The sequence below is a fragment of the Pecten maximus genome, chromosome 10 (genome assembly GCF_902652985.1).
Source record: "Pecten maximus chromosome 10, xPecMax1.1, whole genome shotgun sequence".
Classification (NCBI taxonomy): Eukaryota; Metazoa; Mollusca; class Bivalvia; order Pectinida; family Pectinidae; genus Pecten; species Pecten maximus.
Window position 1 is genome coordinate 38,515,760 of NC_047024.1, and position 27,591 is coordinate 38,543,350.

The window sequence follows — 27,591 nt, forward strand, 5'->3', positions numbered from 1 at the left end:
GTGTTGGTACAGTTTCAATCTAATACACATCACAGACAGATGTACCTCAGCTTCACCCTAGATCTAAACAATGAAATCTGCTGTACACCAATGGTCAGTACAAGAGAATTAAATGTCCTTAATACTTTGCCTAAAAGACAGGTAACATGTATCTCTAGACCTGCCAGTGTCTAGAATATTAAAATCATAAATACAACTGAGCTTGATAATTTTAGTTTCTATGATATATCTGACTCTAGTTTAAAGTTTCAAACAAGGGGCAGATAATCTAGCATTGGGATCTCAGGGGCTGGCGGTCACAGTCTGATGTATTCCAGCTTGATTGACCTATATTGTAAATACCTTTGATTTATCTAGTTAATGGCAACAGAAAATAATGAAAATATTATGAATAGGAATGTTAAACCAATATCTTTCAGTGTGCAAAGTTTGGCTAAAATTGAACAATAATCAACAAATTCAAGAAAATTCATCAAACACAAGTTTATGCTGTAAGATTGTATGGTAGAATTTTGCAAACTCACTTTTTACACATCTTTAGTTGTACATAGGATAAGGCCCGTCATTGATGTCAAGTTACCAAAGATTTCTTTACAAGCATCTCGGGTTAACTAAAAACCATAAGTACCAAGGATTTTCTCAAAGCTTCTAAAACATTGATGGCCGATTTAATCCTTATATTTACAAAACATGTCACATAAAATCCTGCAAAACTTGGAAGGAGACACCTTATTTGGTCCAGTACAAAGATAGGACCCAGAATGTTAGCCTAACCTGAGGATTTGCTGGGGAGGTATATTACAGATGGCAGCAACAAGTGGTTGTAAGTAAAACAAGCAGATCTGAAGATGTGTAGATTTGGGCACCTCTCCTGTGTACACATAGCTGGTCCCGGAGATTCTCTACCAAACCTTTCACAACAAACACCAAGTACTCTGCTAGAAAATAATCATGAGAGGAGGCACCGATGTCGGCACCGATGTCCGTGAACTTGTCACCTCTATCTTATTACTTGGAGTTCTTTGTGGCCAAGAGGCACCTACTCGAGTCCCTGTCACTGTTTACAGCTCAGTCTATTAAGATTATAGGTATTACAAAGGGACCTTTACTTAGCCAGGATATCAGTCCTATCAGAGAAGTACTCAAGGGGAACTCAATAATGATGGCCTGGGAGAAGATTCCTATCAGATGTAGGTATGAGGATTATGGACGGTTTACAGCCATGGATAGCATTTCTGTAACCATAATAAGGATCGACTCTTTTTTTCTCACCCGTTGCTTTGGTTTTTGGTAAAATCTGACAACAAATGAATGACATTATCATAACACATAATGGGCAATTGTCTTTCAAGCATCCATGTGTTCATATTATCTTCTATTGATACATGATAACACTTCAACAAATATTTACAGACCTGCTGTACTTGTTTAGATCTTTAACATTTGACAAAAGTGAAATCACATCAACTATCTCCAACAACTAACATTTTGGTTAAGTGTGATACATTGTGTATACAGCTCATGTACATCATACAGATACTGGGAGATAACCATAACATACTAAGTACACTCTAACATAATTAGTAAAATCTAAATCTCAGTTCCTAATGAATGACCTTGACAGGTCAATGATACAATGGGAACACTCAATGAACAATGGCCTTGACAACCACATCTTTACAACAAAGTTAACACTGTGACCTTGACAACCACATCTTTACAATAAATTTAACACTGTGACCTTGACAATCACATCTTTACAATAAATTTAACACTGTGACCTTGCCAATCACATCTTTACAATAAAGTTTACTCTGTGACCTTAACAATCACATCTTTACAATAAAGTTTACACTGTGACCTTGACAATCACATTCTTTACAATAAAGTTTATATTGTGACCATTACAAGCACATCTTTGTGATAAAGTTTGCACTACGACCTTGACAACATATCAATTGAAACCCAAATAATAGCACCACAGCAACAGAAACCTTAAAATGTTGTTATAGTGTTGTAATAACAGAAACGTCAAAAGGTAGTGTCATAGTAATAGAAACGTCAAAAGGTAATGTCATAGTAACAAAAACTTCCAAATGTAGTGTCATAGTAACAGAAACCTCAAAATGTAGTGTCATAGTAACAGAAACCTCAAAATGTAATGTCATAGTAACAGAAACCTCAAAATGTAGTGTCATAGTAACAGAAACCTCAAAATGTAGTGTCATAGTAACAGAAACCTCAAAATGTAATGTCATAGTAACAGAAACCTCAAAATGTAGTGTCATAGTAACAGAAACCTAAAAATGTAGTGTCATAGTAACAGAAATCTCAAAATGTAGTGTCATAGTAACAGAAACCTCAAAATGTAATGTCATAGTAACAGAAACCTCAAAATGTAGTGTCATAGTAACAGAAACCTAAAAATGTAGTGTCATAGTAACAGAAACCTCAAAATGTAGTGTCATAGTAACAGAAACCTCAAAATGAAGTGTCATAGTAAAAGAAGTTCAAAGGACCATATCCTAGTAACAGGAAAGTTATTCTCAAACAGATTTCATGGAAACAAAATTCATGCCAGCACATCCATAACAGATCCATCAAAGTAGTATTTCAATATCAAAACTCTGTTGTAATGCATACCAATGACAATTTGAACCTAAATTCTGGAAGGCAGTAATGTAGCTGTCTGACAGAATTATGATCCGACTGTGATCAAATGATTACACAAATGCCTCATTACCATGACAACAGTAATTTGACAAAACCTTGGAGACATTCTACTGGTAAACTATACAATGCTGCATCAGTACAAATTGATTCTAAGAGTCTGGTATTTAGTACACTTGTCTGTTTAGTCTTTCTGTAGGTATCATAGGAATAGACATTAAGTACAGAAAGTCTAATGAGCCCATTTCAAGAGTGTAAACATGCTGTATCTTAATTAACAGTAAAAGCACAATCAAAATGCAGCCCATGAATTATCATCAAGGACCAACGGACAGGTTTGAACTTTTATACATCTGTGTATGACAGTTGAAACACATTCACATCTTTTGTTTTACTTTATGACCAATTTTATTGCGACCATTCCAATTTTTATCTTTGAGAAGTATAAATAAGCAAAACTTAAAGGCCTTAGCTATCCTTTAGAAAAAAAAGATGAACTAAGTAAGTGTGAAAATTTACACTTTACTGATGAACAGATATAATCTTACCAGGCTACTAACACAACCTTTGTATGTAGGTCCAATTATATGGTGATAAATTCTGTAATGTGTTGATGTCAAGGGAGACTACTCCGCTCTCAAATGCTACGAAATGAAAACCATCCAAACTGTTTTTTATTCATATAGCAATAAACTAGTTAAAATACCAAAGTAAAATAAAAAGTTGGAAGTTGAGGTTTCCTTCTCACAGTGATCTGTTTGTCTATATGTAGTTAACAAACAACTATGGAAGCATCAGCCAATCAGCATGGAGAACACAATTAAAGCAGTGCCTGAAACCTTATGAAATATTAATTTATCATAAAAATTGGCCTTAACTGACATGAAGTTATTTAAGCTATTCACCATGATTTACTAGAAGATGTGCAACTTCACTCAAACTGTACATACTAATATATATTTCATCTGTAATAATTCCAGGAAGACAACACTCTAATTAAGGATTTAAAGATAATACATGTGTTTCTACTAACATGCCAGAAACAATAGGCTACACAAATATAGGTATATAGGTTGAGAAATATTCTTATCTTTTAATTATTTTATCTCTGGTCATATAGACAGGGAATCTTGGCTTGGAAAGTCCTTCCTAGAAAATGGCCACAAATATATAGGGTCAGTAGCGGAACCATAGGTATTTTTTGGCCTGATTACATATTACGGACAATAATATAGTATTGCTGCTGAATTACAATAGACATGGGTGGGCATATTACTCAGCATGTGATTATTATTGGATAAGTATGGTAGGTAGGAAATACAGGATGGAAAATAACGACTGACAGACTCTTACTATACACGGCACACAGGACGTCTTCACACCTTCTGGAATTTCCCTTCTGCTCAATAGAAACATTAGACTGAGAAGCTGGGAGTCGTTGGTTTGATCCCATGTGGAAGTAAGCTATGTAATCTCATACAGGTTGGACATATCAGCATAAAGTTATTAGCTCCAGTATCTATCCAACATGTCTGTAAACAGCTATTCTGTCAATATGTCCTATCTTGTTGCCATTATGAAGGAACTAATGATGCAAAATATCTGACGTTTCATGAAAGCCCACACCGAAATAAAGTACAAAAAAAGTATGGGAAAAAAGTACTAAAAAAGCATAGAAAAAGTATGCTTTTTTTGACTCAATTTGGAACCGATATTCCAACACGGTTCCAAATTGAGTCAAAAAAAGTACTAAAGTACAAAAAAAGTCTAACAAAAGTATACCTTTAGTACATTTTATTGTTTTCATTAAGTACAGAAAAAGCACAAATATAGTACAGAAAAAGTACATTAAAAGTACAATAATAGTATAAAGTGCACAGGGACAAATTGATGGTGTACTTTTTTTGTGCTTTTATACTTTTTTAGTACTTTTACAGGTAAGTCCATAAAGTACAAAAAAAGTACAAAAGTACAAAAAAAGTATGCAAATGGTACAGAAAAAGCAGAAAATTAGTACTGAAAAAGTAGGAAAAAAGTACCAATAAGGTAGGAAATTAGTACTGGAAAAGTAGGAAAAAAGTACTAGAAAAGTAGGAAAATGGTATTGAAAAGAAGGAAATTAGGACTGAAAAAGTAGGAAAAAAGTACCAATAAAGTAGGAAATTAGTACTGAAAAAGTAGTGGAAAAGTAGGAAAAAAGTACTAGAAAAGTAGGAAAATAGTACTAAAAAAGTAGGAAATTTGTACTGAAAAAGTATAAAAAAAGTACTGAAAAAGTAGGAAAAAATTACCAAAAAAAGGGACTTAATTTAATGGTGTAGGAAATTAGTTCTGAAAATATAGGAGATAAGCTTAAATGAGAATACTGCATGCTTAAACAATACATACATCAGTCCCATTCCTAAGAGAAATGCACAATTGTATCAAGTGAAAACAAACATTGAAATACAAGATTAGTTATCCAATCACAATTCCACTGAGTATAATTTCATGCCATAGCAAAGTCTTGATCTAATAAGCTCGAAATTTGTTTAAGGGTGAGGTTAAGGATTTACAGATGGACATCTATGTATAAGGGCAATAACTTTTGATAAATTATTCTAATATTTTTTTCAAGCAGGAAAACACAATTTTATATCATGTGTATGTAGGAGATCCAGACAAAAAAAATATACTATTCTAAATAAAAAGGGCAATAACATTTGTAAAAATTGTCGAATCATAATTCCTCTTGAGGAAACACAACAAAAAAATGTAAATAAAAAACAATGCATAAATGCATACTGAATACAATGAAGTATGGTATACGCATAATGTTGCTTGCTTAAACTGGTCAAATCCAAGTAAGTGTGAATTCGAAAAATAAAATGTCTGATTCTCTTCATTCCTTTTTTGCTTTATGCGAATCATTGCCCTCAATTCGGACCACAATGCAATATCTTTAAGCTTTCCGTCACTTCAGAATGTACTGCATAATCTGTTGGAAGAAAGAGAAAATTTTAAAATATTTTTTATATCAAAACTTAGAATAATTGTGAAGATTTGTTTAATATAAAAATGTAGATAATTTTCCTTATATATGCACCTGATCACTTTACTGTCATTTATTACATGCATGTCTGCTTGGAAGTCTTTTTATCAAGAAAAGCTAGCCACAGGTATAAAAGTTTAAAGCTACAACATAAAACTTTTAATTATAAGGATAAGTACTTTAATAAAAATCAAGCTACTCCAGAATTCTCTGACAGTTTGTTTCATCTTAAATAATGCAACTAACTATCAAAATACTCCAAAACACAGATTTTTTTTATTCAATCATTTCTTGAGATCATTTTTTTGTGAATTGATCATGATCATGGCATACAACAAATTTTCAATGGATTTTATTGACTTCGTTTTTGAATGTATTTTCTTCAAATTCCATATACTATAGTAGACAATTATTAGCTCATTTACCGATATTTTTACATATATTCCCTAAAATAGATATATACACATGTTGCCCGAAATGTGACGTTACTTTCGTTCTTATATTCTAACTTAAAAATGTCATTGCTATTTTTTTTTTTTTTAATTTTATGCAATATCTCTTGAAATCAACTACAAAAAATTCTGTAAATATTATCAGATGAATAAGCAAATAATTCTTTACATGTAAGTGAAATTTCAATAAATTCCATTGAAAAACGAAGTCATTAAAATTAATTGGAAATTTGTCAAAATGCATGAAATATGTAGTAAAGATATTACGAATTTACCGTTACGTGACAGAAATAAAAATGCAATATAACTACGTCGAAGTTCGTCAATAAAGAAATAAAATTCTTCTTGTTCTCAATATTTGGGTGCTATCAATCAGGATGCTTATAAAATCCCAGGCGTATGGTAGCATAAATCTGTAAATTGAATACTTACGATTGAAACACACGTGGATCTAGCAGTTCTTTGTTAATTAAACTCGGGCCGTGTAAACTGTAATCGGTGATGAATTCATTATGAAAACCCTGAAACACGAAGTAATCAAGTATTAATATTAACATGTGTAGGCCGCTATTCACCTATATAATGTGAAACGATGTAGGAACGTGCAGAAGACGAAATAGATTTAAATAATAAAATTGTAAACTTACCTGGTCGCGATATCTGTGATATTTTCGGGTGAAAATGAGCATTTGTCGCCAAAAACAACAAGAAAGCTGATATTCTTTGGCCACTTACTGACAGATAGTCGATCTTCTTCAGTTAGGCAATAAAATGAATTTCGTTTTTAGGCTATTCTATATCAAAATCGTGTTTGTTTATGTTTCTTCCGTAGATAAACATCCGGTGAAATTCAAACATGGCTATCAGACTTCCCGCTAAAATCTCGCTGTTTGTTGCATCATGGGATAAAAAAAAAGTTTTGTCGGAGATCTACTGTATCGATTTCATTCTTTTATTACTTGTTTTTTTTATATTCTACTTCCTTAACCTCTATTGTTTCATACTTTTGGTATTACTACTTCAGCATTTAAAGCTTGCACATTGCACAAAAAGATCGCACGAAGCGAACTCGTCAAATCTCGGTAGATTCCGTAAACCGAAGTAAACAAACGAGATCACGGCCCCGAGGTCATAGGTGAACCGACCGATGGTAATCTGACACAGGTATAAGCCTGGTCAGTACCTGTTATGTAATCCGGATGTTTAGTTTAAATGAGGGTAGGCACCTGTGATCTGATCGTAGTGAAAGGCAGTCAAGCTTGACAATATAAATTGTTATAATTAACGCCGCAGGCATAAGACTTAGTCTAAGAGGGGCAATATGTGTACAGGTGAGACGGGAGGTACACAGGTAACTCCAATAAACAATAAAGCTAGGTATGATTTGCCATTACAGTCGACTGTCGCTTATATTAATTAACACCACGGGTGAAATTAACTTTCGGTACGACGTTAAGCATATATCCTGATCGCTTTGTTAGCTTAACACACAGGTTTCAAGATTTAGTTTAAAACAGTTGAAATATTTTTGATCGATCTTGGTGTTGCAGTTATTCAAGCCGTCTACTATATCAATTAAAATATTTATGATAGATCTTGGTATTGATCTTGATTTTTGTATACAATAGAGTATTTTATTTGTACACACAACACTCCTACGAGATCATTCTACAACAGATTAGAGTACAGCTACATTGTGTCGTTGTCCGAATTATCGTACGATCTTGCTAAATAAATATCAGACAAATTAAAGTTTTCTTTTTGTGTTCACTTTCACCATTTCAATGAATGCGATGAAATTCTGATTAAATACCGGAATATTGTTCCTTGATCATGCCTGTTTGTTGTCAGTCAAGCCATATCGAGATCGAGATCATCACAGCGCTTGACTTCAATATACGTTTTACAAAGAAGCGTCCGAGTGACTATATCAGTATTACACATGTTTATATGAGGGGTGCGACGAATCACCGAAACGGACCGAAACGGACCGAATCGGACCGAAACGGACCGAATCGGACCGAAACGGACCGAATCGGACCGAAACGGAACCGAAACGGATCTATCAATAGGGATGAATAGCCAATAAATGTCATTTTATAAGAATGAAATACCTCTTATATTATTTATAATCAAACTGGAACGGGAATAAAAGTATACTTTGCGTTTTCATATATATATATATATATTGTAACCATATAAATTACTTTGCGACCTCGTGCACATTAATCGTCAGAACTTGATGATTATGACCAGCAACATTTTGTTCAATTTATTTGATATTCATAATGTAATTTTCTATCATAACTTCTTACTAATTTACTAACAGAAACAAGAATGTAGGTTGGGTGTTCATGTTGTGCTAATCTATCTTGCTACCATATCCCTTAATACCAATATGATTCTTTATCAAACTCCTGTCTTCATGTTCATTAATCGTTAAGAAATTATGATTATATAAATAATAGCATTCATTGCTGGCGACAATAGTGCAACTGTCTTTTCATATTTATTTTTTTGTAGCGAGAAAATAGAAATGTAGTGTAAAAAAACACGGTACACGCTGTTAAACAAATGGTTATTTGTAGATCATTATTGACATAATGAAACAGAACAGTTACAGTATAAAACATTTCTGTTGGCCGTATCAGTTTTGTTTGATACATAATGGAAAGAAGACAAAGAAAGCAACTCAAAAGTGTAACGTTTTAATATAAAAAGTCAACAAAAATGCAACAATATAAATATGGTATGAATAGTGTATACAAAAAACATGTACATGTATCTAAAATTTATAAAAAATGTATAACATAATTATGTATAAATAAATAAAATTGTAAATATTGGAATTTGTATATATGTACATGTTGTGAAAGCATCAGCTACACATTGCGTGCACCCAGGGCTTGGGATCGCGGACCCTGCTTTCTTAAGCCCCATTTTATTTTATTTATTGCATTAATTAATTATTGTTTTATATTAAGACATTTAAAATCTAGGCTATATAAATTACACATATATTTGAAATATCAATAATTGAGATATGATGTGTGCGTGACTATTTTTTTCAAAATAACTTTAAAAAAATTGCACAGACCATGTACTGTATAACAGTGCAAATGACGATATGAGAATTAGTTTACAATTACTCGGTGTATGGAAAAATACTTGTAATGCTATGGTTTATTTAGAGCTAGGTAGATATCCATTGACATTATTAAGGAAATGAAGAATTTTTAAATATTGGATAAAAGAAATAAACACTGATAATTGTATTTTAAGATCATGTTATAAAGACATGTTAGAGCATAATAACAAATGGGTATTAAATATCAAGAACGAATTATATATAATAGGCCTAGGCTATATATGGCAAACAGAAAATATTGACAATATTTCTTACATCGTGTGTTTTGTCTGATGTCAATGTTATGTAAAATTTATATATTACAATGTATGTACATGTATATGATACTGATGAATCGGAAATCAATAAAGAACTTGAACATTAGTGTAGGTATTGTTGCACAATAGATCAAAACACAGATCTTTCACTGTAAAACAGTGCACCTGACGAGGTGAGAAGCTGTGAATTTTTCTAAAGAATCGGAAATCAATAAAGAACTTGAACATTAGTGTAGGTATTGTTGCACAATAGATCAAAACACAGATCTTTCACTGTAAAACAGTGCACCTGACGAGGTGAGAAGCTGTGAATTTTTCTAAAGAATCGGAAATCAATAAAGAACTTGAACATTAGTGTAGGTATTGTTGCACAATAGATCAAAACACAGATCTTTCACTGTAAAACAGTGCACCTGACGAGGTGAGAAGCTGTGAATTTTTCTAAAGAATCGGAAATCAATAAAGAACTTGAACATTAGTGTAGGTATTGTTGCACAATAGATCAAAACACAGATCTTTCACTGTAAAACAGTGCACCTGACGAGGTGAGAAGCTGCGAGTGTTTCTACGGGTACTGAGTTCTCATTTTCTTTTGAGCTACTGTCACTGTCCGTTCTGTCTTGTGTCGTTTTCTTTGTCCCGGTTTTTTCCCCAGTGTTTTAGGTAGTCTACACTTCAATTGTCCGTCTGTAGATGTTGCTACCCCCTCCCTCATCAGACCGCGCTTGACTTTGTTTACCAGTCTGTCTTTCTGGTCAGCGGTCAGTGATGCCCATCTAATTTTGTCTGTCCTGTATCGTCCTAACTGTTCAGTCAGTCTATACTGTCCCGTACACATGATGGCTCTCCTGAGATCTTTGTATTGCACTTGTATCAGAGAATGTACAGATTCTACAAAATCAACTAACGGCTTTGACTTCCAATCTACTAAATGTTTCAAAATATGGTTAATTGATTCACAATTATTGTTTGTCCATTGCTTTGATATGTTGCCTAATCGTTGAGGTTCATTGACTTTTTCTTTTAAGAGAGGTTTTAGTCTATTTTCAAAGTAATTAACGAAATCAGGAGAGACCGACTGGCACATAGTCTGGAGTTCGTCACTCCTTTCGTCAAACGTGATCGAGTCGTCAGCGTCCGTCACACCATCATGTCCGAAAATGTCGTTTAACAGTCGGCTACGGTCACTTTTGTTTATTCCTAAATTTGTCATTTTGTCCAAAGTATTCTGACGTAAATGCCGGGTACAAAGCACGTGAGTCGAGTCTGAGAATATGTTCGTTATAGCTTTTTTCATGGCCTGTTCGTCATCTGTCCCAATCACTAATTTACTAAGGTCAGTACCTGTCAGTTTGATTTTCAGATGTGAAAAAAAAGCACTGTACGTCTCAAAGTCGCTGCTGTCATGGATGAACATAGGTCCGAAAAAGAGCGGTGGTTCACCGGTGTTTGGTTTTTCTAATGATAAATGTTTAAAACAAGACGCTGTCACGTGCATGTCACACAAGTTAAATGTCTTGTCAAAACCCCATACAGTTTGCCCTGAACAGCACAAATTCTTAATGTCTGTCAGTTGTTCGTCCGTATACAGTATGACTGATGGGGTCTTACCGTGGTCATGTAGTACCTGTCGTACCAAAGGATGTCCTTCACGAACCATGTCCTGCAAGTGTACAAAGTGGTCAGCGATATTTTGTCGGTTTGTGAACTGTCCGTTAGTCTTTCTCTCTTTCACTTTGTCATTCCGTTTCTTGTCCCTAACCTGTCTAGGATTACTTGGTCCTGTCGTGTCGTCATATTTCAGGTTCAACTTTCGGTAAACGTCCAACGGTTTCATAGTCTTGCCTAACTCACCCATTTCTGTCATGACATGATCGTCAGTCCTAACAAACCCGTCAGTCTGTTGCGAGTTGCCATGCGGCAATAATCCCGGAAACTTCCCCAAGTATTCGACTACAGCACAGTCTTTGTCGGATTGTCCCAATGAGCCTACCCATGTCACCCTTTTCTTATATGTCTTGTCTGCTTTCAGTGTGGTGTAATATCTTTGTAATATTACAATCAAATCTTCAGGAGGGCTAGGTTCTATGGGTATGTACTGTCGCTCTTTGTTCACAACCTTCTCTGTACAATAAACCCCCTTTCTAACAAAGATCTTTTTGAGTGACCCCGATTCTGTCTTTATGTATGTCGTCTTTGGAGAGGCTCCAGTCTTGGTATCCCACACCCCACAGTCGTCTGCAAAACTACTCTTAACATTTTTGTCTCTTTTCAGTTTATTTGCCCTGTTGTTAATAACGAAATATTTGTTTTCCTTAACACCCTTTGGTATCTTGTCTAATGAACAGTCACCCTGTAATAGTAATGAATAAACTGCGTCGGTATCTAGAAATGCGTCGTCTAAGTCACCACAGTTTGTTTCAGTCTCAGTGACAGCGTCAGTAACGTTTGCAGACTTTATGTCAGTTGTGAGAATTTCTTCAGAGATGTCATGTTTGTCTGTGTCGGCCATTGAGTCATTGTCACTGTCAAAGTCAGAACTTAGTACGTCATATCTGTTCTCAGTAACATAGCTTGTTTGTGTAGCTGTTGGTGAATTGGTTTTTGTTTGGTGTTGTATATCAGGTATGCATGTTGGAGTTGAAGCGTGTTCAAAAGGAGAAAAATCCCTAACCATGGTATCTGGCGCTATGAATGTACGTGGACTTGGTAACAGTGGGACAAAATGATTTGGTGTCCATATTCTACCCTGTCTTGGAGGATTGAGGTTTGTCCACAGAATCTTGATAGGATTACCACTTTGATATTCCGTTTGTGCTAGTGTAGTGTTCAGCTGAACAAAAGCTAAGTCTTTAACTCCATTCACGCAGGGGTAGACAGACTTGATGGGTACCCTGATTACATTTGATAGTGCTGCCATCGTCCATATACTAGAATAGCCATTCCCTACACCAGCACAGTTGAGGCACGACTCGTCGTAGTCCGGCGAAAGAAGACTAAAAGGAAAGAGCTGAATGGAACTAATGATGCAAAATATCTGACGTTTCATGAAAGTCCATCAATATTTAGAAAGTTCTCTGATCTTCATTATCTGATATGTGCATCCATCATTCAGAATAAAGATTTATTCATCAGTACACTCATGTAAGTAACTAGTAAGGTGTATGTGTCTGGCAGATAATATGGGCGTATGAGATAAAAAAAAACCAAGCATACTAGGTATTCTCCCTCCCCTCATATTCATATAATTACCCATGTCCCTCATATTTATATCATTACCCATGTCCCTCATATCTATATCATTACCCATGTCCCTCATATTCATATCATTACCCGTGCCCCTCATATTCATATCATTACCAAGTGTCTCTCAAATTCATATCATTACCCAACAATGTGTTGCTGTTATTTTTCTAATGATACAAATTCGTGCATAGTAGGCACAAAGTTAATTAAAGTAAAAGTTGTGGAAAATCTATGAAACAAAAACTGCTACTTTCTATTTGCTATGGTAATTTCATTAAATTGTAAAAAGACAGGAGTAAAATAGTATTAGCCTGTAATGTGATGGTATCCGCCAGTACCATTATCAGTCCGTCCACAAAGAACAGATGGAGGGAGGCTGTACGTTCATTACACACCTTCAGGCAATTTGATCTGATCTAATATGACATTTTCAATTTATTTCTTGAAAAAGAGTGATTTGGTAAGTAGAACCTTCTACAATGTATTATAATTGTATTGACAGTCAGAGACTGCATGCACACAAAGTTAAGCTTCCGTCATTGATTTTCTACAGCCTTTCAGTAATTAGCTACCGAAAAAACCACTCTAACGGAGAAATTGTATGCAGTAAGCCAACTCCTAGTGAATAAATCAACGGAAAACTTGTAGAAAAAATACACAGCACTGAAAATTGAACTTGTGATGAAAATGAGAAATGATTTTAAGAATAAAACAACTTTATCATTTTTCTAATTAATGTTAGAGATGTTGATTTTTTACTCAGGATATTAAAACATGGATGTTGAATGACCTTTCTCCATATTGTACATACTGTATAAGAGGTACATATCTTGTGGATGTAGTTATGACATATTCTGAATGTAAACATTAAAAATGAAAATATAATGTCAGAAATAAGCAGGAGTTATGTCCCTTTGAAATGAATGCTGCATGGCTTTACACAAGCAGACTGACAACATATGATATATCACTCAGATTGTGGTCTAGGTAATGATATATAGTACATGGTAATAAAAAAAAAAAAAAAAAAGTACATGGTAATAATTAATCCTATTTATTCGTCGAATATAAATCACACACAACATATATTTCACATTAGTGATGTCACACGTCATGGCTATTTCGTACAGTCTTCAGGGTACTGATTTTGATCTCGCTCTACAAATCATGTTTATATCCATGTGTCTTGTCAGAGAAAGGATAAACATTGGATTAGAGAAATTTCATGTTCAATTTCGAACTCCATGCTTTTTTCAATTCCATAATGCCTTCCAATGTTAAACTATGTTTTATTGCTGTGTCCAACTCTATTGCCGTCATGTTGGTTCAGTAACCCAAGCAACAGTTAATTTGATTGGTCAAATGTTCAAAGTTTTTTGGAAGATGATTGGCTAACACAATATCATAACTTGCTGTAATATTGACCTCAGACATGACTCCCAGGGCAGTGTTGTCAGATGTTCATACAGCATTAAATTTTACATCAAATTTTAATTAGATTGTGAGTTATACAATACGACAAATGAAACACAACAGAACCATCCTGAGACTGGGATTCATTCCTTGGACCTCTTTATGGTGTTCTAACGCACAGATTGTGAATGTCCTTGTCTCTGTTGTCTCCCTTTTAATCCCTCTATACACCTCCGGTTTTTTTTTCTCTAAATATTTCCTCTCAAAGATATTTGTAACACCATTTATTTATAACAGCGTTTACAACCCAGTTTCAGTTTATCCCTTTCCAAGTGCACAACCTACTTGAAACATTACAGTTGGCTAGACACCAATATCGCAGATTACAAAGAGTCATGAAGAGTGTGATTTGAGCCCTTTGAATTTCGGATGGAAGCTTAACGGTAACCAATAATGTTACCTGATCGTTAGAACTTATCCTGCCCTCTCCCACTACAAATTATTCATCAAGAGTTAATTTGACAATATGAAAGTATTAATCAGCATTTAATAACTGACAAAATCAATGATCAAACACCCGGATACAATTATACAGATATGAACTGTACATATCGGTAATACAACATCGGTGTTAATATTACGAAAAAAAAAAAAAATGTATGAAATAAGAAAGAAGTCCTACCTCGGGGGCCCACAACCTCCACGACAGGAGTGACTGTGTACTCCGTAGGGACACATTCCTTCCAGTGGTTTGATAGCTGTTTTAACTTTTTTGACATTTTATCTTAAGTGATATTCTCTCCTTTAAACATTTAGTGGCAAGTCCAAACAAAAGTTTAAGGTAATATATCCAATTGGTTTAGTTCAGTATCCAAATGGTGACGTCATGTATCCAGTTCATGAGGCTTTGTTGAAGTATCTGACTAGTTAAGTTAGGCATCCGTCACAGTTTTCATCCATCTTAGTAAGTCAAGCATCAGTTGTGTAAAATATGAATTGGAATCACAGAAAAGCTATTTCAATCACAGATATAAGCTATTGGAAATCACAGATATAAGTTATTGGAAATCACAGATGGATTTTTAAAACTACAGATAAACTCCACAGGTCACCATCAGGAGCACAACTGGTTCGGTACACCAAAATAGGTAGGAGCTGGTGTAAGCCATTTCAGAGTACAGTATGATTTCTTTTTGACACAACTCATTATTATAAACTTTTGAATATATAGTTCAAATTTTCTAATTTTAAATCATACATCAACTGCAACTGAGGAAAGAGAAAACAATAGAAATGACAATGATCAGCTGATTAGATAAGAAATATCTATATAGAGCATCTGTCCGAGAGCAGTATGGCTGCACAAATAGATAACCCTGATAAAAAGAACACGTATCACAATGACAACACTAACCCAGACACTGATGGATTCTGATATTGTTTACTCATTCCTGTACATTATACAAATTCCACATCACTTGGAGAAAATCCTACGCAACATATATGTGAGGACGGCTCTCAATATCTTATCACACTATAGGGAACATGTATCGCCATCCTTTCCAGTCCAGCTGACAATAACGATCACTTTACCATGGTCACAGTTTCTCAACCAAACATTCCAGTAAATACTGAATCACAACAAAACATGTATAGATAAAGGTCTGTTGTAGGTGGAGTCACACTGTATAATCCCTTATTGTTCTACTTCACTGTACACTGTCTAATCACCAATCACTTATATTTATATAATTCCCTATTGCTATTTTTGAAACCTGAAGTCATACACAAGAATTTTGTTACTCAAGACTTCACCAGCGGTACCAGTCAATACAGGAACACATCCAGGGTAAGCGACGAAATGTTGAAGATGCACTAAGACTATCCCAGCACTTAATCATCATGCATGTTATACACGGTTATGTACCACAGAATATATTCCAATACAGAAAATATTTCAAGAAAGAAAATGTTCCAATACAGAAAATATTCCAATATCACACGTATAGAGCTGTTAGATATCCAAGAACGATACAGGCTTAGATGAATTACAACAAATCTAAAACTCAGTAAACATGAATTCCTGGGGGAATCGCCATTACATAATACTCACGTTGCTTTTCCCCCAATGCACTGTCACATTAAATCTGATTTATGATTTCTGTGTTGGTAAAATAGGCCCACAGATTTGAGAACTAACCAATAAGTTGCTTTAAAGCAGTGATGAGTGCCGATTCCAGGGAGGTATATATAGCCATCCCTATATCACTACAGCTCGGTATTCCAGATCCAGAGAGCATTTGTTGGCAAAAACTATGACAGAATTTTGACACATGTACTCTTAACACAGCATGTTACTGGTAATGAATTCCATGTGCATGATACCCCCAGGTAGATAGTACATATTGTATATACCTGTACAGAACCACAGACAGAATTAGAGTCGGAGGAAGGATCTAGATTACTCCCTCGTGGAACCTGTGTAATTGTAGGGTTGTTGAAACATCATGGAGACTGCCCTGTGTTCTCTGTAATGTCTTCTCTCACCTACAGACAGATGTATCTCACCACTCCATAATGATGATCAGTCCTGCCACATGTTAATAGATACACCTCCGTACTATCGAGGTGCAGCATTGTCTGCGAGTCCCTGAGATACAGTCACTGTGAAGTATCCCTGCCTGCCTGATCGCCACTCGCCTGTGTCTCTTTTTTCCAAAGAAATCATTACTCAAGGTATCCCCCATCTTGGCAGACATCCCTGAGTCGATACTGGGGCTAGATAATTTTGTATTTACCCGCTAATATAAGATAAAATTGCTATCTGATCTGCCAATAACTGATGTAAAAGTAGACTTGTCAAGGAAAAAAACTTGTCTTTTCATAGTTTTTCCTGAAGAAGTTCATAAGAATGTCTAGAAATATTTCAAGGCAACTTTGATAACAAGCACCCTCCAGAGTTAAAAAATGGTTATGAACACATTCTTCCTATGACTGCAAAAGTAAACTATTAGTCAGTTAAACAAACATTGAGATGAAAACACTTTGCTTTAAATTGGACATCTTATAAAATTGAAGACAAGAAAGATAATGTTTTATTTACATCATTAAAAAAATGTTCAAATAAGCAAAAAAATATTTCAACATTTTATGTACATAATGTCTTTATCTGACAATAAAGCCGGCATGTCTGGTAATAAGCCCTGGATGTCTGTTGATAAGTCCACATCTGGTAATAAGCCCAGGCCTGGTAATAAACCCATGTATTGTAATAAGCTGACATCTGGTAATAAGCCCATGCCTGGTAATAAGCCTGTGTATTGTAATAAGCTCACATCTGGCAATAAGTCCACATCTAGTAATAAGCCATGAAGGCCTGGTTATAAACCCACATTGATAATAAGCCCTGGATGTCTGGTAATAAGCCCTGAATATTTGTTAATAAGCCCTGCACATCTGGTAATAAGCCCAGGCCTGGTAATAAGCCCATGTCTTGTAATAAGCTCACATCTGGAAATAACCCTTATTTGACAATAAGTCCACATCTAGTAATAAGCCCTGAAGGCCTGGTACTAAACTCACATTTAAAATAAGCCCTGGATGTCAGGTAATAAGCCTATACCAGGTAATAAGCCTATCCATAGCTATTGTAGTTAAGTAATAATGTTTACATATTCAATATTATTTCACTGTCCTGAAATAAACCTTGATTATTGATGTATACATTTTGTTTACAATTAAATCATTTCATTGTGACTGAAGGAACAAGTTGAAGCAAAAGTTTATGATCTTTCAATGGGAATGGAAAACAAGCTTCTAACCCTTGTATTAACTTCTCTCCCAAGCTGTATACTTATAAATCCTTTCCTCACATGTATGTTAATAGAGACTTAACATCTTCTACCCCTATCGGAACTCAGAATGAGTAAGTCTGATGCTTGCCTCTCTTAATTTTAAATGAAATTAATGGTCTCCTATATAGAAATCTGAATTTAAAAACTTGGTTTATAGAAGCAGTACAGAATTGAGAACACCAATATGTCTGTTCCATTAAATCAACATCAGAGAAGCTTGTTCATCCCGTTCTCATTCTCTAAATGTCGGACAAAGCTTTCTTTGTACCTACACTGTGTTCTTGCTCCATGCCAAGAGCCTGATACAAGCTACAGCCCTCTCGCCTATCAGATGTAGTGGAATGATGTTTTGACAGCTTTTTATCTGTTTCCTAAGATAGGACCTAAAATTTTGGCTAAGAAAAACCTACTCCACAATCTGCAAGCGAAAAAAAACCCCACTTTCAATATCACCAAACCTTGTCATCCTCCAGATCTGTTCAATACATCCAACACATACCTACTAAAATATATATCTCAAGACAGTTATAAATAACATTCCAAACAAGCAGTTATCTCAATGTTATTTGTATCTAAGTTACCTGTATGTTATGTATATGCTAAGCTGGCATAAACTAAAACTTCTACATAAATGATCATACTAGAGAAAATTTCCTCAGCTTAGATACCAGGAACAAGAGATCCCAGAGTGATCGTGGCAACAACCATGATCAATATTTATCAGTCCTATGAATGACTTAACTTTTCTCTACTTACTCCTTCTTTCCCTTTCCCCCCTTAATTATTTGATAACAAGTGAGCCCTTCATATGAAAGTAATGAAAGATCTGAGAACTTTCAGGGAAATATCAATACCCGACAAATTCCAAGATGGCCACCTGTCAGCCATTTTGTTTTCAAACCAGACTCAAATTCAGTGGAAAAAGTAGGGATTAAGGAAAACCTCTATATTAAGTTTCAGAAATATCCTTCCAGTACTAAACATCAACTGTCAAACCATAGTCCTGTCTACCTTACCAATAGTCCTGACAACCTTACCAACAGTCCTGTCAATCTTACCAATAGTCCTGTCAACCTTACCAATAGTCCTGTCAACCTTACCAATAGTCCTGTCAACCTTACCAATAGTCCTGTCTACCTTACCAATAGTCCTGTCAACCTTACCAATAGTCCTGTCTACCTTACCAATAGTCCTGTCAACCTTACCAATAGTCCTGTCAACCTTACCAATAGTCCTGTCTACCTTACCAACAGTCCTGTCTATCTTACCAATAGTCCTGTCAACCTTACCAACAGTCCTATAGTCCTGTCAACCTTACCAACAGTCCTGTCTACCTTACCAACAGTCCTGTCTACCTTACCAATAGTCCTGTCAACCTTACCAACAGTCCTATAGTCCTGTCAACCTTACCAACAGTCCTGTCAAGGTTACCAATAGTCCTGTCAACCTTACCAATAGTCCTGTCAACCTTACCAACAGTCCTGTCAACCTTACCAATAGTCCTGTCAACCTTACCAACAGTCCTGTCAACCTTACCAACAGTCCTGTCAACCTTACCAATAGTCCTGTCAACCTTACCAATAGTCCTGTCAACCTTACCAACAGTCCTGTCAACCTTACCAATAGTCCTGTCTACCTTACCAATAGTCCTGTCAACCTTACCAACAGTCCTGTCAAGGTTACCAATAGTCCTGTCAACCTTACCAATAGTCCTGTCAACCTTACCAATAGTCCTGTCAACCTTACCAATAGTCCTGTCAACCTTACCAATAGTCCTGTCAACCTTACCAATAGTCCTGTCAACCTTACCAACACTCCTGTCAAACTTACCAATAGTTCTGTCAAACAAAATTCCTGTCAAATCATTGTCCTGTCAAACAATTGCCCTGTCATTTAACAAGAGTCCTTTCATTAAACGAAAACCCTGACAAACCATAATCCTGTTAAACAAGTCCTATCCTCAACCCACAGAACTCCTATCCCAAGTCATTGTCCTGTCAAACCATTGCCCTGTCAAACCACTGTCCTGTTATTGAACAATTTATTTTTCACTAAACCACTGTCCTGTCAAACTGTTGTCCTCTCAAATCATTGCCCTGTCAAACCATTGTCCTGTCAAATCATAGCCAGGTCAAACCATTGCCCTGTCATTAAACCATAATCATCCTTTAAGCCATAGTCCTGTCATTTATAGCATAATCCTGTCAAACCACTGCTCTGTCAAGCCATTGCCCTGTCAAACTATTGTCCTTTAAAACCATAGTCCTGTCAAACTATTGTCCTTTAAAACCATTGTCCTTTCAAACCATTGCCCTGTCAAACTATTGTTCTTTAAAACCAAACCATTGCCCTGTCAAACTATTGTCCTTTAAAACCATAGTCCTGTCAAACCATAGTCCAGTCAAACCATTGTCCTGTCAAACCATTGTCCTGTCAAACCATTGTCCTGTCAAACCATTGTCCTGTCAATTTATTGTTCATTCAAACCATAGTCCTGTCAAACCATAGTCCTGTCAAACCATAGTCCAGTCAAACCATAGTCCTGTCAAACCATAGTCCAGTCAAACCATAGTCCTGTCAAACCATAGTCCAGTCAAACCATTGTCCTTTCAAACCATTGCCCTGTCAAACTATTGTCCTTTAAAACCATAGTCCTGTCAAACCATAGTCCAGTCAAACCATTGTCCTGTCAAACCATTGTCCTGTCAAACCATTGTCCTGTCAAACCATTGTCCTGTCAATTTATTGTCCATTCAAACCATTGTCCTGTCAAACCATAGTCCTGTCAAACCATAGTCCAGTCAAACCATAGTCCAGTCAAACCATAGTCCTGTCAAACCATTGTCCTGTCAAACCATAGTCCTGTCAAACCATAGTCCTGTCAAACCATAGTCCAGTCAAACCATAGTCCTGTCAAACCATAGTCCAGTCAAACCATTGTCCAGTCAAACCATAGTCCTGTCAAACCATAGTCCAGTCAAACCATAGTCCAGTCAAACCATTGTCCTGTCAAACCATAGTCCTGTCAAACCATAGTCCTGTCAAACCATAGTCCAGTCAAACCATAGTCCAGTCAAACCATAGTCCTGTCAAACCATAGTCCAGTCAAACCATAGTCCTGTCAAACCATAGTCCAGTCAAACCATTGTCCTGTCAAACCATAGTCCAGTCAAACCATTGTCCAGTCAAACCATAGTCCAGTCAAACCATTGTCCTGTCAATTTATTGTCCATTCAAACCATTGTCCTGTCAAACCATAGTCCTGTCAAACCATTGTCCTGTCAAACTTTTGTCCTGTCAAACCATTGTCCTGTCAAACTATTGTCCTGTCATTAAACTATCATCATCCTGTAAAGCCATAGTCCTGTCAACTGTCAACTGAATTTTTTATCATTGCTCCTTTCTTTTCCAGTTTTAAAATACAGAAATTGCAACGACCTTGCCAAGGTCAAAAACTTTTATCAGACTAAAAAGTACTCAATTTCTAAACTCTAAAATATGCAGACAGATTCTGGTAACATTCACCCAACACTTAGCACCTATCTCCAGTACAGGCAAATGCAATGTGAATTCTCAAGTAATCAGTTCAGCCCACTTGTCATAAGTATGGTTATGCTTGAAGACATTCGATGCGTTGTAGTAGACAATTTAGATGTTCATTTTGTTGTTATGTAACTTCGGAAATTGTGTCCAGATCTGGGCTAGAGAGGAATGGCTATTTAGACAACATTGAAATATACAATGTACACAAATGTGAAGCATTGTCAGCTTGTTAAATCTGAATTTTTTCCTTCAATTATTTGAAGCTTTCTTAGATTTGAATTAAATCATTGATCCTATAATATTCATTGTATCAGTAATACCCATATCCAGTAACACATTATTCAGCAATTGTATCTTAATCTAGAAATTCATATTTGTGGAAAATATGTACAAGTACAGTAAAAAGACAAAAGATACGTAAACACTGAAAAGTTAAAATCACAATTATCTAAATACCTGGTATATGTTTTAATTATTCTTTGAGTGATGCAGGTATACTCAAATATCTAAGATTTCCTCAAAGGTATATTCATTAAAAGGTGATAGTCAATGTAACCTAGTTTCTAATGCACTTCACACAAATTCACCAATACTTCTGATTTCATCAAGAATTCTTCCATGGTTTAAAATAACCAGTAACTCAGAGAGTTTGGAGAGAAAGTTAACTTGTTTTTTTACCCTTCTCCAGAGATGAATGTCACAGTGACCTATAAATAAGTATACTGCATACTGGTAAATTTGTTGGCTGATGATGGCAATATTGTGTTGATGTTTTGGCATGTTGCCCCAAAGCAAAATTTAAAGATAAAATGTTGTCTTGTTGCATTTTCAAACTGCGACAAGGCACCAACACCTCAAACGCGAAAGTGCTAACATGTGAAAGCGCCAACATGTGAAAGCGACATTTTTCTATGCTAACATGACATATATTTCACCGCGCCAACATGCCAAAGTGCCAAAACACACCATTTCACCGTGACAACATGCCAAAGTGCCAAAACACACCATTTCACCGCGACAACCACCATAGGTACCAGTGTACTACTATACTTCAGATTCATTCAAGATATATTCTTAATATCTTAAACTGTTTAATAAATATAGACAGTTATTTCACTACATTGACATTTGCTTGGGCTTCTTCAACCTTGAGCAATATTAACTTTGACTTATCAAAGTAGGGGATTGGCTAATTGTAGGGTGAGTATTCGTTAGCAATATCATACAAGAGTGTGCTAGATATTATACACGGGCTTAGACCAGGTATACACTTATTGCCTAAAATTAAGCAGAGAATCAATGATGGGATGAGAATTTAATGTATTAAATATGCAGCTTGGTAAAAATTTAAGGGGGATGAAAATTATATGTGACACCAGGCATGGGATTATTGTCGGAAGGATAAGGTGATTACATGTTGTAAGCTTTTATCATCTTTTACAAAAACAATTACATTTTGAAACTTAGGAGTACAGAATTTTACAGTTTATCAGCATGAACTGATAAGCTTTAATGATTGTAGGGTTATAAGAAGCTGTAATCATGTACTAGTACAAGTAATAGTATTACCCTGGGACAGGATATAAGATGTTCATCAAAATAACAACACACCAGACTCTATCCAGTTACGAAGGTGGAGTCGATCATGATTCAGTTATATTTACTACATGGTCTATTGATGGTAATTTGAACTGTTTATATATGACCATCAATTTACAGTTTAAGAGAGAAATTTTACAGACTGCCCAGTACAAAATGTCCAATGACCCAAGATGACCAATACATACGCCCACAGGGTAGTTACTGTCACTGACCGTTGTTGTGAGTACTGTAAGCGTACCAAACTGTAATGGATCGTAGATCTGTGCAATGTACAGCATAACAACCGAAGTTTGTTAGGACTAGATATTCTGGGAGTTTCATAAGCTGATCAATGCCATATGGTTTAATAACAAGGACCATCACCATACCATAATACATAAATATCATTATGTCTGGTTCTTTCTACTTTGGGTAAATAACATTTAATCACCACTTCACGTATGTAAAAAGCTTTACTATCTATTTAAGAATGCATTTGATTGAAATGGAATTCAGACATTTCCGTTTCTTCGTTCGTCAATAGTGTGACAATGATGGCATAGCTTTATTCAAGTTTCCAATTGAGATTTGAAAAAAATATACATGTGTATACAAAGTTTGAGTATTCAGAAGTTGTTTCTGAGATATCCCCTGCACTTAGCAATAAGAATAAGAGGATACAGCATATTGACCTTTTCCCACATGCTTGTAATGTAAGTTGTCCCACACAATTCACTGCATGCTTCTAATGTAAGTTGTCCCACACAAATTCCCCACATGCTTCTAATGCAGGTTGTCCCACACAACTTCCCCGCGTGCTTCTATTTAAGCATCTTCGCTAACCAAGGGTTACTCTACGCTAAGCTCCATTTCACCCTTGGCTTCGTTCATTTCATATTTGACGCCTCCCGCTATCGCCACCTAGCGAGCGCAAGGTTTACCTCCCCTTACAGCAAGTTTCCGTTAGCCAATCAAATCGCTTGTACTATCTTGCATCACTTTGCAAAAATGGCTGCGGTCATAGACGACTCACTTCGACAGAATCTGTGCGATATTTTCAAAATACATGAACTGAGACCACACCAAAACCGTGCAATTCAAGCTCTTAGTGAAGGAAAGGATGTGTTTATAGGTACCAGAACAGGAAGCGGCAAGTCGCTTGCATATGAATGCTATCCACTCGTCTCCAAAGGCGCTATTGTGCTAGTCATTGCTCCGTTAGTGAACATTATGTCAGAGCAATGCAAACGGTTGATTGACCATGGATTCAAGGCAACTTATATAGGCAAAGACCACCATGATGATGAGAGAATCGCAGAAGGGTATTATGATTTCGTGTTTGGAAGCCCAGAATGTTTTTTAGATGACACAAAGTGGCGCAACATGCTCAAATCGAGTGTTTACCAAGAGAGACTAAAACTGATTGTTGTTGATGAGGCCCATACCATGATACAATGGTAAGTGTTAGTATATAATATGTAGTATAATGCAAACACCTGCATACAAATTATATGGGTGTTGATAATTATTTAATTAGTTGATATCACTGCAAACAAGTGAGCTTGCAATTGAGTCAGTATATCTAAAAGTACTAACTACAATTTAGTGTGTAACTACAAGTACTAACTAATTAATAAGTAACAATACATGTACATGATGTACATGTGTCTCTATTATATTTCAGTAACATAATACTGCTTAATATGTAATGTTATTTTTTTGTAATGGTTAGGTAATGTTTTGTTGATGAGTGAAATATCAATAATCTTATAATAAACAATAAATTATGCAATGACTTAAATGAAGGCCTATTAAAATTTTGTGGAGAAATTTTAATTGTTAACATATGCATTTAATTAAACAAAACTTAATTAAAAAATTGGTTAAGAAGTAACAACTTAAATTGACTGTTATTTGCAATTAAAACAAGGTGTTAACAAGACGATGTTAAACCTGAACTCTTTCACTCATTCCTGCAACGAAATTGAAATTGCAAATCATATCTAACAATTTTCATAAATTTTCAGGGGTGAGAGTTTGAAAGGAGAGGATCCGTTCAGGGTGTGTTTTTCAAGGATTGGAGAACTTCGTTCTTTATGCAAAAAAGCTCAAGTCTTAGCACTAACAGCAACTTCTGGTCCAACACAGAGGAGGAAAATCATGAAGACCCTTTGTTTCCTACCCAATAATGATGTGATTGTTGAATCGCCCGACAGAAATAACATCAAGATCACTACCATGTGTATTCCAGTTACTCATGACTTGGAAGACACTTTCCGATTCTTACTGAATGATCTTGCAAGATTAAAGGAAAATTTACCAAGGCATGTGATCTTTTGTGAAACAATTGTAAATGTTTCAAAGGTTTATTCAATCTTTGTAAAACATTTCGGTCAGGCATGCGAAATGATAAACATGTATCATAGCAAAACAACAGAGAAAGTAAAAGAAAAAATAAGAAATGATTTGGCAGTAGATGGGAAAATTCGTATTCTGATATGCACAAATTCAGCTGGAATGGGTGTGAACTTTTATGGTTTAAACAACATCATTCACTACGGATTGCCACGAGAGATGGACACTTTTGTTCAACAGATGGGTCGAGCTGGACGAGATGGCAATTTTGCACATGAACTTGTTTTGTACACTGCCCACAAGAAACATTTAAGTCGCGTTGAAGATGACCTCGTGAAACTTGTGAAGGATGAGTCCCAGTGTAGACACTATGGCTTATGCCATGCCTATGCGACAAATCATGAACAAATTGAACCAAAACACAATTGTTGTGATGTGTGCCAGAAAATTTGTAAGTGTAGTGAAAGTGTTTGTCCGCGCCAACATGCAGTATTTGATCTGGAACACACTGATGGTGACAGTACCTGTAGTGATGTCATGAAACGGTTGGTGTCTGATGAAGAGAGAAAGTTTTTGAGAGATAAGCTCTTTGCATTTAAGTTTTCCCTTTGTACACCTTCTCAACCAGAGCTTATTCATGGACTCACAAAGTTATTGAGGATATTGTGCAAAATTGTGACATTGTATTCACATCAGCTGATATACTCAGTTCATTTGCAATATGGTCATGTGATGTAGCAGTTCAGATTTTTGATATAATTTCTGAAGTGTTTGGTGAAACAGAAATGCTGGAAATGCCTTTGACAAGTGACAGTGAGGAAGAATCAGAGGACAAATGAATTTGTTTCTATAGAAAGATATGTGACTGAAATGAAAATTTTTTTTTGTCAATTCCATCTCAGATTTTGAGGCAATTTTTTGCATCACAAGAAATATTACTGATTCTATATTTTGATATATATATATATAACAATATTAAATCAGCAAATTAAAAAAACTTGCAAGGGCTAAACATTGCTTCCTGAGATTTTTAGCTATGATACACAGTACACAAACAATTGTATGCCAGTATATATGTAAATGTTAAGAAAAGTAAATATAATATTAATGTTTCATATTTGTGTCTTTATTATCTTTATAAACATATACATATCCCTAACAGCATACACAGAAAAGTACGATGTAGACATGTTGTGTATTTTGGATCTAGAGCGAAGATCAGGTTACCAAATGCACATGCATACGTTTGTAATCACAAATCAAACAATTTCATATGACAAACGTTCCTTTCCTTTGGAAATCCAATCATGAAGTTCATTGATTCTGACACTGGAGTAAATATCAGCAAACTTTGGGAAAGCATTATACTCTCTTCCATTTATATTGTCCATCACATTTGCTGACTGAAGTTCTTTGACCATCGCAACAATGTCATTCAGTTTCGACACCTCCGGTCTCTTACTACCGGATACTTTCATATGGCATTCATGCTGTATGTTTTCCTTGATTTCATGTTGCACTTGAGTGGTAAGTGCTGCTCTTCGTGCACTTGCGTAAGTACAGTTTGCTCCTTGGTCGTGAATTTTTTTTTTTATTTTCTGTACTTGAATCTCGACGAGGTTATCGTTTGGAATATTGTGTCCTATGCCACCGTGTAAATTTGACGTACAGTTCCATTTGTACTCGTATGACATACGGGGAGAGAGCAATGCGACTATATATGCTAAGAATCGAAATAGCCACAGCTGATATTTGGTGTGCCTGCCGACATGGGAAAGGAGCAACTGAAATTTTGCATTTTCAGTTATTCTGTCACCATCTGCCATCTTGTATGCGTCGTTTGTATCTCTGAGTAAAAGAGCACATGTACACTTCATAAAAGATCCCCTGTACAGTGCAATACAATCTTGCATAGAGGATTGTGGGTCAGCTACTTCTTTTACCCAATTATGATTAGCTTGTAAATGTCGTGTCAAATGTCCTGTTGTCTTGTATCTTTTTCTGCAATAACAACAATTGTATTTTTCTTCCTCCTTGTTAT

At 35.6% G+C, this 27,591-nt stretch overlaps 2 protein-coding genes across 3 annotated transcripts in view; one reads left to right on the top strand and one right to left on the bottom strand.

Moving 5' to 3' along the window:
* The window catches only part of LOC117336750 (rho family-interacting cell polarization regulator 2-like), a 119,381-nt gene extending 103,925 nt beyond the window's left edge, over positions 1-15,456 (bottom strand). The window contains exon 1 of one of the 2 annotated variants that reach the window (XM_033897371.1): positions 14,900-15,456. In XM_033897371.1, coding sequence (XP_033753262.1) covers positions 14,900-14,996 — 97 coding nt within the window. In that variant the 5' untranslated portion in view covers positions 14,997-15,456. Of the gene's footprint in view, positions 1-774; positions 1,020-14,899 lie in introns of those variants that run through there. The other variant, XM_033897370.1, reaches the window with a different exon arrangement.
* An 8,714-nt stretch (positions 15,457-24,170) lies between these two features.
* On the top strand, positions 24,171-26,389 carry LOC117336681 (ATP-dependent DNA helicase Q-like SIM). The gene is made up of 3 exons (XM_033897290.1): positions 24,171-24,652; positions 25,223-26,001; positions 26,319-26,389. The coding sequence occupies exons 1-3, from the start codon at positions 24,204-24,206 to the stop codon at positions 26,387-26,389; spliced, it is 1,299 nt and encodes a 432-aa protein (XP_033753181.1). The 5' UTR covers positions 24,171-24,203.
* The last annotated feature ends 1,202 nt before the right edge of the window (positions 26,390-27,591 follow it).

Bases quoted from the DNA above. Each gene is read 5' to 3' on its own strand.
- LOC117336681 (XM_033897290.1), top strand. From the start codon at position 24,204: ATGGCTGCGGTCATAGACGACTCACTTCGACAGAATCTGTGCGATATT. The intron at 24,653-25,222 runs GTAAGTGTTAGT...ATAAATTTTCAG, and splicing joins GCCCATACCATGATACAATG to GGGTGAGAGTTTGAAAGGAG. The intron at 26,002-26,318 runs GTAAGTGTAGTG...TAATTTCTGAAG, and splicing joins TGATGTGTGCCAGAAAATTT to TGTTTGGTGAAACAGAAATG.